The following is a 12692-nucleotide window of genomic DNA, read 5'->3' on the forward strand; positions in this document are numbered from 1 at the left end:
TGGACTGTACAGGGTTTAAAATTGATAAATAAATATTAGTTGAGAAAAATTCAGATTAATCATAGACAAAATATTGATAAGCCACTTGATTTGACCATTTGAAAGTGAAGGCGTGCGTACATACAGGGAATTTAGATGTGGACATGTTGGGAATTGAACCGCATCCTCATCGAATATGAATTCAACTAAATATTGTCATAAAGGCCATTTAAAAATTATTTTTGTAATAAATATTTAGAAGCCAAGAATCAACTGCACTTTGCACTCTCTGCACTCTGCATTGTTGCATTTTTATTTTCAAAAAATATATGTATATTATAATAATATATATTTATTTTTTTTCACAAAATTTAAAAAAATAACGGTTTTGTTTTTTTTTTGGTTTTTTTTTGGTTTTTTTGTTTTTTAGTTTGTTAAAAATCTAAACATATTTTTTTTGATTTTTAAATTGTTGGCTATTTAATATTAATAAATATTTTAATATAAATATAAAATATTTTTTATATCTTTTTAATTTATCTAAAAATTTTTTCTACTTAATATCTAAAAAATTTTTGTTCTTTTTGTCTTTTATCGAATCATAAATCTTGTCCATCTTAAATATTTTCATGTCGAATAAGTATTATGCAATGTTATGAAAACCCCCAAAAACCAAGTATAAAATTCAAATGAGTTTTCTTGCAATCGAATTTTGAACATCGACACAAAAATATAAATAAATGCTTTGAAATTTTTGATTTCGATTCTTTTTAGAATATTTTTTTTGAATTATTGTTGGTACTTATTTGGAATAAAAACACATGCTTTGTCATTTTGCAAACAATTCAAACTCAAAATATTTTTAATTTGTTTTTACGAATTTGAGCCATTAATTCGTAATCACATATTTAATTTTATAACAAGCTATTTTCAAATCCTTAGCCCCGTAGGTCTTATAATTGATAACACAATTTTCAAGGGAGTAACATCCTTCATTTACCTGGAGAATTTGATTCAGGGCTGTAGTGCCATTTTGTCAGGTCACTTTCAAATCGATTGTTGTCATGGAAATCAAAAACTAAGAACTATTTATAAAAAAAATAAAGTTCATTATTTATCCTGACGTACCGCTGAATTGATTTTAACGCTAAGAAGTCAGCGCCACGAGTAATCAAATGTAAACAACACTTAAATAACTCAGCTGATTTTTTCATTGAATTTAAAGGCAAAAGATACCCACTTTATTACACATTTTAATGTGCTATACTCTTAGGATTGTAAACAAACATTTCCGTTAAATACTATGTATCTATGGGGGCGTTACAAACTATAGTTCTTTTTTCTATCGCTAGATGGAGTCTTTCTTAGTATTAAAATCCAATAAATAATTCATAAAATCAATAAAAACATTTACAAATAATGAAAATTAATAAGGATTTGAAAACAGCTTTGATGTTTGAATTAAAAAACTTAAGTAAAAGTTTATAGACAAAGTTCAATCATAAAAATTGATTCACCTGAGTTGAGTATTTTCAACCAATTTTTATACTCCAACAATGATTCGTGAAAACCTTAGTTTCAGATGAAAATATAATATTTTTTTAAATTAATTTCTAGGCTAGCTAAATAATATTTTAAAAATCATATCACAGTTTTAAAATAAAACGAATTTTTGTGCTACAGTTTTACACTTTTATCAGCTCGTTTGAATGTTATTCAAGCATGTAGCATGTACCATGTAAAATGGGGGCTATGTAGGCTGAACACTCTCCCCTTTTGCATTTACAAGAGTTACTACAAGGGGGTGCCGCAGCCACTAGAACATGCTCTTCTTCCTCGAAGTGTACAGAAGAGACCCCGATGATAGGACAGACGGACTCGATCTTTATTTTCCAATACTACTTTGGCTGGTAGAATACCGCTGGTAGTTTCAGGGCATCCTGATTTCCACTAAAAATGATCATATTATCTGATGCATTTCCCAATTTTCCGCCCGATTTAGTAGTAAGTTTGAGCTACACACTTGCCTAAGAACATACAAACGTGATGAATTTAATTCGAACTAATTTAATTAAAAATAATTAAATAAAAAATATATTATGTATTTGAGTAATTAATTAGAAAGTCGAAGTAGAAGCCAAAGTGATCAAAAAGCAGCGCAAGTTTACAAGTTATAACACGGTGGGGGGTAGAAACTGCGAGTTAATGATAAATGGTAACTAATTTAATTTAATTTAAAAAACTTAACAAATAATTAATTAATTGAGCATTCTTAACCTCAACTTTAAATGATCATTGAGCTGCTAGCTCTTAGATGCCGCTGCTCAATGAAAAACAATAACCCCTGCCTAACTCCTTTCCTCCTTCCTTCCTTCTCAGAAATATCATCTTATCTAATTTAGTGAGATTTGTTTTTGTTTTTTTTGTAAAATTTGTACAAATTGTAAATATTAGTTATAATTTGGAGTAGACAATATATTTTAGTACAGGATGTCACAAAAATACATGGCGGGATATGTAGTATCGGATTCTACACAGAAAAATGTCCAATGACTTTTTGTCAGTATGGGATTTCAGATTAAAATTTCTGAAGTAAAAGATTTCATAACAATAACTTACATTTTTTCTTTAAGGGGTTACGAATTTTTATAGAATCGATTTTTAATTTACGATTCCGAAATGTAAATATATTTGAGTATATTTTCTGAAAATTTCCGAGTTGATCCGAGAAATAGTCACGAAGATAAACGCGTCGAAAAAAATTGAACTTTTTAAAGTCGGTGAGCAAGATTTCTCCGAAACAGCTTGACCAATCGGTTTCGAATTTTTATACAATCTTCTTAGATATTTTCCCTAGGTATTAATCGAAGGAATGAGATTTCTAAAAATTATTTCGATATTTTAAACCACTTTTTTGAAGAATTTTGATTTTTTTTTTAAAAGCCACCATTTTGTCAAAAAACAAAATTTTGACTAATCCTTCGATTAATACCTGTATTCATCTATCGACTAAAGAAATTTTCTGGATAGTTTTAACCAGATATATGGTGCTCCCCGCCGGATAACTTTTTTTGAAGGACCTCCAAAAGATCGCCAACAGGAGCAGTACCGTATCAAATTTTTGAATTCGGACAACGAGACTTTAAAATTAAATAAACGTCCTATATGTTTACGTTTTTTAAAAACGTGTTTTTTGCAACTGGATATAACCCCTTAAAAAAGGTCGAATTACTTATTTTTATGTGCAAAATTCGATGATACAAAAGCCGCTATGTATTGGTGTGACACTCTGTATATATAAAATTGGGGTTGGATCAATTTATGTGTGATTTGGCCGCAATAAACAACAGTCTTCAGTTTTTGATTTAGGGTATTCTGTTCTAGAATGAAAATGTTTTTGTTTTTTTTAATTTTCATTCGAAATTTTTGATCTTGCTTTTGATGTGTTCTGGTTGTTAACACAGTTTAGTGCTCAAATGTATACAGTAAATTTGAGTCACGAAATTGTCTTCTACCATCCACATGACGAATCACCTGACCCCAAAGTAAGTGTTGAGCGTAATGTGCAGCTTCAACCCTTTCTTGTGCGAGACTTACATCTAGTAGCCAATCAACCAATTGTGCACCAGTAAATGCGCGTTTGTACGTTTTTAGCATATGCCTAAAAAATAACAAATCATCAATTTTTAAACGTTTCAAGCTTAGTAGTAATACCAAGAACATATATATAAATAAGGACGTGAAACCTTCTATGCCGAGCTATAAGCGCTCGTGGCTGAATTTACGGTGCCTATCTGGACGGGGTCTAGTCATCGGTCGTTGCGTACTTTGTATTGCGCATCAGGCTGTCTAAGTGATTTAAAACAATTGAAATTGTTTTCAATTACTTTCAATTGATTGAAAACAAAAGACAGCCTGATGCGCAGTACAAAGTACGCAACAACCAAGGACTAGACTTCTCACAGGTAGGCGCCTTTTTTCCTGCTACCCTCCCCTTCAAGTTTCACGTCTTTACATATGTTCTTGAATACTACCTATAATTTATGAGTATGTCCACTCCAATATCACTCAAATATATGGATACAACTGGCAGGTCAGGGTTGCTTATTCCTTCCGCCCCCTGGACGTGGACTTACCATTGATTTAGTTGATTAAGTGTGCGTTTTTACCAAAATACTCAAAATGGAGGCGCTTTCATCCTAACGGGCTTCTTTATTATCTGTAGTATGCTCAATTTATGAAATATTTAGATCAAAAATTTCTTATTTGACCCCCTCCATACCAAAAGTTGTCATTTTGTCCCCTAGGGCCAAAAGCTGATAACATACATGGTCAGGATATTAAGATATCGAAATAAAAATTGTACAATAGTTAACAAAACTGACTGTGTTTTGTCGAAATGATAAAGCATCAATTTAGGAGCTTTAATACTGATAGTTTGCGCTATTAAAAAGCTCTTATCGGCTTAATGTATTCCCACCCCACTAACTACAAGTATAAATAAAAAAAGCTTACCTTTTGTTAGCACTAATAGCTTGTTCACAATTTCGAACATGATGCATAACAAACTGTTCACAAATGAACTTCGTTTCGAAGGATAATTCGTTATCGTTAGACGTAATAAACGAGTTTGCACCATAATATATTTTCTTAATCACCTTCATAATTGGTCGTAAATCTTTAAAATGCGTTCCAAAAACAGCGAACACAATTAAACTTTGGCCACAATTCAGTGTTGCATCCAAGAATGCTAGTTCAATATAAATCCCACTCATTTGTTCCATAATTAGTGTCCAAATAGAAACAGCCAAACCAGTAAACATGGATGCTAACAGTAAAATAATTAATATAACATGTTTCAAAATTTGTGCTTCGGGTTCATTAGCTGGTGGGACACAAGCCGAAGGAGTACGATTTAAAGGTAACTCAGCCGAATTCGTTGAGGAATTACGATGATTGCTATTGACTTGTTGATAGCTTTGTATTGTGCTGTGACAATTCTCACGACGACATCGAAAACGACTTGGACACATTTCGGGATCGGGATTTAGAACATCATTTGCACGTGGTGTAAGATTACTTAGTATTGAGTTTGTCATGACATTCTCTAGTAAATCTTCAATATCAGGTACTTGACGATTATCCACTTCGGTTATTGTCGGTAAGGAACGTAAGGTGTCATGACGTATGGTTGTGCGTGACACTTCACTCTCATCTTCCGTGTCAGTAGTGTTGCTGTTCACACAGTTTGTGTCAGCGGATGATATATCATGGATCAATGATAAATATTGTTCATATCTCTTACGATATCGTTGTTGTAATATTAAACATCCCACAGATACTAAAAAAACAAACAAAATATTAAATCAGTCCATTATTAGTCTTCAGGAGAGAACCTAACCCCCTTTTTTGGGTAGTAGTTGGGGGTTCTAATCAGTTTTTTACAAATTACAAAAAAAAAGGTTTTTGGTCCTTTTTCGGTAGCTAAATTTATAATTTTACGGTAACATATATAAGTAAATATACTGAAAAGAATGAAATATAAAAACTTACCTATAAAACACATGATTAAGATAAAGACAGAAATAGCTGCTTGAACAGCGCCATATTGAAAATTTGGATTCTGTTTATCAAATGGTATTGGATTTTGTTGATCAAATATTAATAAAACCATAGCAATTAAAATTGGTATTCTATAAATAAATAATTTATTATTCAACATTCCTTAGTCCTCACATCAATCCATGCATACATCATTGTCTGAAGACTCTTTCTTTGTCTTATACAAAAGAACGTCTAACGAGATGGTTGCCAGACTGTTTATGAAGCAAAATAAAGTTATTTAAACTTACCCCCATCCAAATATTATAAAAAATGGTTGTAACTTCAATACAAAACATAAACTTCGACATTGTAAGAAGAGTAATGTAATTGATAAAAATGCGGTCCAAATTCGAGAACTATAAACTCCAGTCGTATAAATTAAAAATTCAAACACATACATAAAATCTTGACTTTTAGCAACTGTGTACCAAAGAATCATTCCAATTGAAGATAACATCTGTTAAATTAAATTAAAATTAATTACAGACTGCTACTAATTAAAAATAAGACACCCTGTATACTATCAACATACCTGTGAAACAATTAAACATAATGTGATTCGATGTGGAACTCGACTGTACTTTTTGGTTAGTAAAAATACAAATATTAGCCAAACACATGCCACTAAACTTGCAATGGCTACTTCAAACGAGTACGTATCTAACGCTGGTAAATATTCATGTGGATTCAATCGAGTTATCGATATCATTTTTGCCGAAATGTACATTAATGGTGCACTTAAAAATGTACATACAACCATGGAACTAGCCGTCTAGAAAAAATCAATTACTTATTTAGTTTTATACTTTAAAAAAACTCAAAGAATTACTTCGAATATCCAGGGACGTCTCAAGATACAAATTCTGTGAGCTACAAACAATAACGCCAGAATGGTCCGGTACCCAGATCAGTCTGACTGTTTTATTCAGTGCCAGGCAGGATTCCATGAAACATTCATAGACAGTGCCCCCACTGTAACCTTTTGTGTTAAAGATCTGGGCACCTCTCAGTATGGTGAAGATTTCTAATAAAACAAATAAAAAACGTCGTTTCGTTTCGATTCCGATTTTTCCCCTATGTTTCAAGCAATTCCGCGTCGAATGCCGAAAACTGCATCTTCGTCTAGGAATGCCTTAGAATTTGTATCGGTATATGAGTGAGCACGATCCTGTAGATATATGACGTAATGCAAATTCGAATGGTATTTAAACAATTGACTTACCAGATCAACTTCAATGTTATACTGTGAGGCAAACACATAAACACCGGGTGCACTTGGAAATGTTCCATACAAGAAACCATACGTACTTAAATCCAATGTTTCCGTTTGATTGAAGCCGGTATGAAGTACACTGACTGTTTCACGAATCACTAGCGGTAGAACTAACAATTTGACAATAATTAGAATGCCTGGAACCACTAGACCATCACCTTTCAATTTGTTCACTTTGTTCACCATGCGCAAGCCCAATGAGAACAATGCTGTTCCACTGAAAGCTGAACCTAATACCTGTAACACAAAAATTTAAAAGTTTAATTTAATGTTTATTCTGTCGGGCGGCTAGCCCCTTTTTAAATCAAAGCCCCCCTTTAATATTGTTCAAGATATGGCCCTGAAGCTACCAGCCGAAGTATAAAAGAAATCTGGTTATTTGAATAGACGGATTCGACCTTTAAAGAAAGGTCTGGGGTCTTTTGACCTTGAATAAATCGCTGAAATTCGATTTTCTGCCTTTCAAGTTAATGGTAATTTTTTCCCCCGGTTTTCTTGATATGTACTTATTTCTCGAAGTGTACGAAGAAATTCTGAAACTAATGACTAATAATAAATGATTCCAGAGTAAGAACTTACATTTAAAATAGGACGCACAACAACTGGAATTTGATGATGAAACAATAAATTACCAATAATACCCAAAATGGTCATTGTAACAATTGGATTGAGTAGAACATTCCTAATAACGGACAGGACCATTTTGAATGGATTAGTAATTTGTAGCGGTGGATTTGATGATTCCATACTGCTTGTATTTGAATTAGTACCACTTGCTGCATCTGTTCCAGGATTCCGTTTCATTTTTTGTATTTCCATTAAAATGAATGCAATCGGATTTAACATGACCAAACTGATCGGTGCCATTAAATATAAATATGATGCAAATTCTGGATGTGTTTTAGCATACAATGCTGAAACTAAAATCAACCAAAAGTAAAATCACTGTCAATCTTTTAAATATATAGAGTGGCCACAAAAATTAACTCTCAAAACTTTTTAATCATTTCTGATTTTCCAACATAATTTCCCAGTTCTTTTTAGAAATTTAAGGCAATATCTCGAATACTATACCCATAGAGATAATACTATAGAGCTGTATAGAGATAGGATACATAATAAGTGATTTATTGACCGCAGTGACAGAAGTAGAAAGAGACAGAGACTGTTGGATTACTTTATCTGTCTTTATCTGATATTCTTCCGAATCGAACGCAAAATAACATGTCACGAAAATTCGATAAAATCTTTTTAGGTATCGATAAAATCTTAAACAATTAAATCGAATTAATCGAAGTTAATTTTTGTCAATAATTGTCTTTGTGGGTCAATTTTGGCCACTCTGTTTTAGTATTTTTTACTTACCGATAGGATATCCAATAGCAAAATCATTCGATTGGGTACAAAAGATGGCGTGTAAACCAGCACTGCCTAAATTAATGGGTCTAGTGACGAGAATCGTTAGAACTATCACAGCAAAGAATACAATACTTTTAGCAATAAATATTGATAGCAAGAAGAGCCAATTCACTGCTGACAAATCTAACTCAGCCAACGATAAAAATATCAGTGATGGTAAACTGAACGTACCCACAAATGTGTTCAAACCTTTCATACCACTTTCTGATATCAGTTTCATGCGACCAGCGATGTATCTAAAATCAAAATCATTTTACACAATCAGTACCTACGGGTCCAAAGATTCGAGGTTTAGGAAAAAATGTCAAAGGATAAAAAACGCTAAGAATAGTTTAAAATATATCACCCAATAATTTTCTTTTCTATTTTCACAAATTTTCAGCACGATTGGTTATTACGAACTTGCGTAAAAATAAATAACACATTTTCGGACCAAAATGACTTTTTTCTAAATCCTTATACGAACAGTTTGCGCCCGGTCCCGTAAAAATCGAAGTTTTAGTTTTGAATTCCGACAATTTTGATATTTTTCGGTTTTATTACCTCGATTAAATATTAAATATGGCTCAAGATATTACAATAAAATTCCCTAACTTTTCTTTTTTCTCACAGAATTCCTTGACAATTCCAGTAGAATTTGAATTCCCTGACATATTTAACTTTTTCAGAAATGTTAGTATAATTATCCTTCAAAAAGGAATGTTTTACTAAGAGCTAAATCGCTGACTCTTTTATTAAGGTGTATTTTCATGCTGACGCTTGACGCTGAGTTTAAGAGTCCAATTAGGTAACGAGGTTAGCTTAAGCCGTTCTGCTATCTGGAAAAAACTTAGCAGCGTCAAATCGAAAGATTCAACTATCAAAAAGATATAAAACTATTGAAATATTGCACAAATAATTCTTTTACGCCCAACTTTTTTTTTATTATTTACGCTTCACGAATTATTTTTTCGGGACTGATAAGCCCATAGTCAATAAATCATTCACCAGCATTTTGTTTATTTACCCCTATCGCGAATTTTATTAAAACTCATCGACTTTCGATATTAAGGAACTTTTTTTATAATTTGACGCTGACGCTGGATATGACTCCATTTTTTGTCACTAGATGGAGCCCTAAATTGACGCTCAAAGCCAACGTCAAGCGTCATATGATATTACGTTTTTACATAAAATGCATTTAATATTCCTGTTATCCAAAAACATTATTTCCCCGGAAATTGGGATAAAATTTGGATAGTTGAAATTTAACACAATAAAAAATTACTACGATTAAATAATTTGTATAATAAAAATTGTCGGCACAATATAGTGAGACGACTTTTGAAATACCTTGCAATATTATTTAGTCTAACTGTCAGATTTTCGTAAATCGCAATAAGCAATATGTGGATTATGGAACGTGGGATGAGGATGAGAGGGGATGATTAAGTGCTATATAAAACTGGTAAAATTTTGATATTTAATACATACCCACAAAGTATAACCGCAAAACATTGTATCAATGCCGGATACAAATTATCCATTGCATTTGCTTCATCCGTAACCATTGACATTGTCTCAGTCTGACTTTGACTCTCTAGTAATTCAAACTCTGTCGATTCAGTCGTTGGAATGTAATTGAAATGATTCATTTTGATTTGGTTGATTAACTAAATTAAACTTGGCTGATTTCTAATTAGAATTGAATGCTTTTGTGATTGTGACAGGTGACAGTGAAAGGGGAAAACAACTTTCGATTAAATTTTTCATGGAAATACACTACATTTTTTTAGCACTGAACGATTTGAACTTAACCTCGTTTTATTTGATAACTCAACATTTTTTTTTTGTTAAAATAATTTTGTTTTATTATTTTTTTTCGTAATAAACACTCAAAATTATAGATTTTCTGTTTTCACGCATACAGTTACAGTGCAGTGACAGTATGATAGTACAGTTACAGTGTAGAGGTTGACTAAAAAACGAACAGTTAATGTTGATACCGTCGTTTATACCGAATTGTACGTATATACGTACATTCTAATATTCGGTTTATTCGAACTTTACTATTGTACTACCACCTATTACTATTTACTATTTATTGTACATATATATAGGTGATACTAATACTGTTTGTTTTGTTATACCTATATTATACAAGGTGCTACAAAAAATACCGGCACATGATCACCACAACAACTGTAAAAATAATGAAAGAAAGTTATTTATAGGATTCAAAGAATTATACTGTCTATTAGAATATTCGCATATTTTTTAGCATTCGCATTCGCAAAAAATGATACGACAAAAACGATGCGTTTTTGATAAAAAATCATCATCATTTTGTATCATACATTGCAAAATAACCGCTAACGTCACTAACATGTACTTAACTCATATTTTTAGATTTTTAATTGCTTTTTAATCACAGTTAAATTTGAATATTGGATAAATGCAATTATAGAACTAATCTCAAATAAAAAAAATTTAATTTTGCATTTAATGGATTAATATGGTTTGTTTTTAATGGACTTATACAACGGACTCTTTTACGCTCCTGAAGAATTATATGCACTAGACCCCTACGGAATTCCGCTTCCGTGGCTACCATAACCCATGGCTACCCTATACTCGATAAGGAAAACTATTTCTGTATATTAAAAGTGTACATCGAAAAGTGGCAAATTAGGGTGGCGCTGCTGTAGCAAAAGTGTAAGTTTTAAGAGAAGTGCTCAAAAAAGGGAAGGAAGAGAAGGATAGAGAAGTTCAAATCAAACACCTTTTGCTACACAAGCGCCATTCTGGTCAATTTTATAACTAAATTTACTGTTGTTTTGAAATTTTTTTTACTTTAAGTCCTATTTAAGATAGTTCTCCTTATCTCTACCCTCCATATTAATGTCTAACCTATCAACTTGACTGTCAAAGTTATTAAAACAGTATTCTTGCTTACAACTACTGATAAAGAAATTTTAAATTAGAAATTAATTCCTAAAAAAAATTATACAACTTTTGTTCGAAACATTTTTTTCGTAAAACGGAATAGATTTGACAGATATTAAATTTGAGTGACTTCCACATTAAAATCGACAGATTTTTGCATTATGTAATTCATTTTTAAGTTGTTTACTTTTATTAATGATTAAATTTCAGGGTTATCACTTACTATACTAGGTGTTTCAAAATTTGAGGGACTAAGAGGGTATGCAAAAACAAGTATTTTGATAATATTTTCGATAACGATCCCTTCGGAGCTACAGATCTCAGGACTTCCTTTTTTAGATTTGTAGTGAATCAATTCTGTTTTTGAAAAATGTTTCAAACATTTATTATTAATTCAGAACTTTGCCCCATAGAAAGTTTTTGCTCCAAAACTAATAATTTTTAAGAGGTATGGCGCAAATTTCCGTAAACAAGACAGATTCGATGCAAATATAAAAAAAAAAGTTTTGAAATTTGTAGCTACGAAGGGTCCGATTTATGTTTATTATACCAGAATGGTTGTTTTGACATTGAACTTTTTAGACTCTCAAATATTGTCCCTTTATTCTGATACACTCGGAATAACAACTTTTGTTTAAACTTTTCATTATAAAACTATTGGCTGTGTTTAGCTGAGGTGAGCGTTCACTTTAAATTTACTGAGCGTTAGGTAAAAATAAGTGCTAGTACCGGCACCCCATAAATGAGAATTCATTTTTTCAAAATTGGTGAGATGTCAGTACTTTATTGACGCTCAGTATGGCTATCTTTCATTATTTTTACAGTTCTTCTGCTATTGCCGCTCAGTATGGCTATCTTTCATTATTTTTACAGTTCTTCTGCTATTCCGATACTTTTTTAACACCCTGTATAAATAAGTAATAAATAATTGTCTCCAACAAAATGATTTAGAGATCTGGTGGTTCAAATTTTTATATTAATTGAAAGTTAAGAGCGAGTAGTAAAAATTTAACAAGCAACAAACATTAAAAATTATATTTATTTTTATTCAAATTTTAGACTTGAAGGTCGACATTATAGCAAAATCTCTTATGTTTTGACAAAGAGATGGCAACTCTATTTGCAGAACCCTTATGATTTGTGTGGAAAATCTGATATAAAAAAAATAATAATTACTTACTCGAACAAACAATGGGAATTCAATTGTTGTGACAAAAAAATGCAAGTAGTAATAAATTTATTAATCAATTAGAATTGGGATTAGAATTAAATTGGTTTAAAGCAAACAAAGTATTTCTAATCAGTCACGTAAAATTAATCATCGTTATCAATTCAAATTAAAAACAGAATGGCAACACAATGTCTACCGCTACTACTCCTATTCACTCCGTGCATGAGTTTTATTTCATGGAGTTACCATAGATGGACATATAAGTCTATGGATTGTAATACTATTTTCTAACAAATTTAAATAAGTAATTATGTTAATTTA

At 31.5% G+C, this 12692-nt stretch overlaps 1 protein-coding gene across 1 annotated transcript; it reads right to left on the reverse strand.

Moving 5' to 3' along the window:
* Positions 1 to 2968: 2968 nt before the first annotated feature.
* LOC123302732 (integral membrane protein GPR155) lies at positions 2969 to 10184 on the reverse strand. Its single transcript, XM_044885802.1, has 9 exons — positions 9749 to 10184; positions 8222 to 8511; positions 7436 to 7776; positions 6806 to 7093; positions 6116 to 6355; positions 5832 to 6040; positions 5533 to 5672; positions 4495 to 5320; positions 2969 to 3640 (listed from the first exon to the last, which is right to left on the reverse strand). The coding sequence occupies exons 1-9, from the start codon at positions 9907 to 9909 to the stop codon at positions 3445 to 3447; spliced, it is 2691 nt and encodes an 896-aa protein (XP_044741737.1). The 5' UTR covers positions 9910 to 10184; the 3' UTR covers positions 2969 to 3444.
* Positions 10185 to 12692: the final 2508 nt, after the last annotated feature.

This window comes from Chrysoperla carnea, chromosome X (assembly GCF_905475395.1).
Source record: "Chrysoperla carnea chromosome X, inChrCarn1.1, whole genome shotgun sequence".
Classification (NCBI taxonomy): domain Eukaryota; kingdom Metazoa; phylum Arthropoda; class Insecta; order Neuroptera; family Chrysopidae; genus Chrysoperla; species Chrysoperla carnea.

What these genes read in the sequence shown, in the direction of transcription:
- LOC123302732 (XM_044885802.1), bottom strand. Translation starts at nt 9,909, where the DNA reads ATGAATCATTTCAATTACATTCCAACGACTGAATCGACAGAGTTTGAA. An exon ending in TTTGCGGTTATACTTTGTGG is followed by an intron (nt 8,512 to 9,748) that starts GTATGTATTAAA and finishes TTTTGATTTTAG; the next exon opens with ATACATCGCTGGTCGCATGA. An exon ending in TTGTGCGTCCTATTTTAAAT is followed by an intron (nt 7,094 to 7,435) that starts GTAAGTTCTTAC and finishes TTTGTGTTACAG; the next exon opens with GTATTAGGTTCAGCTTTCAG.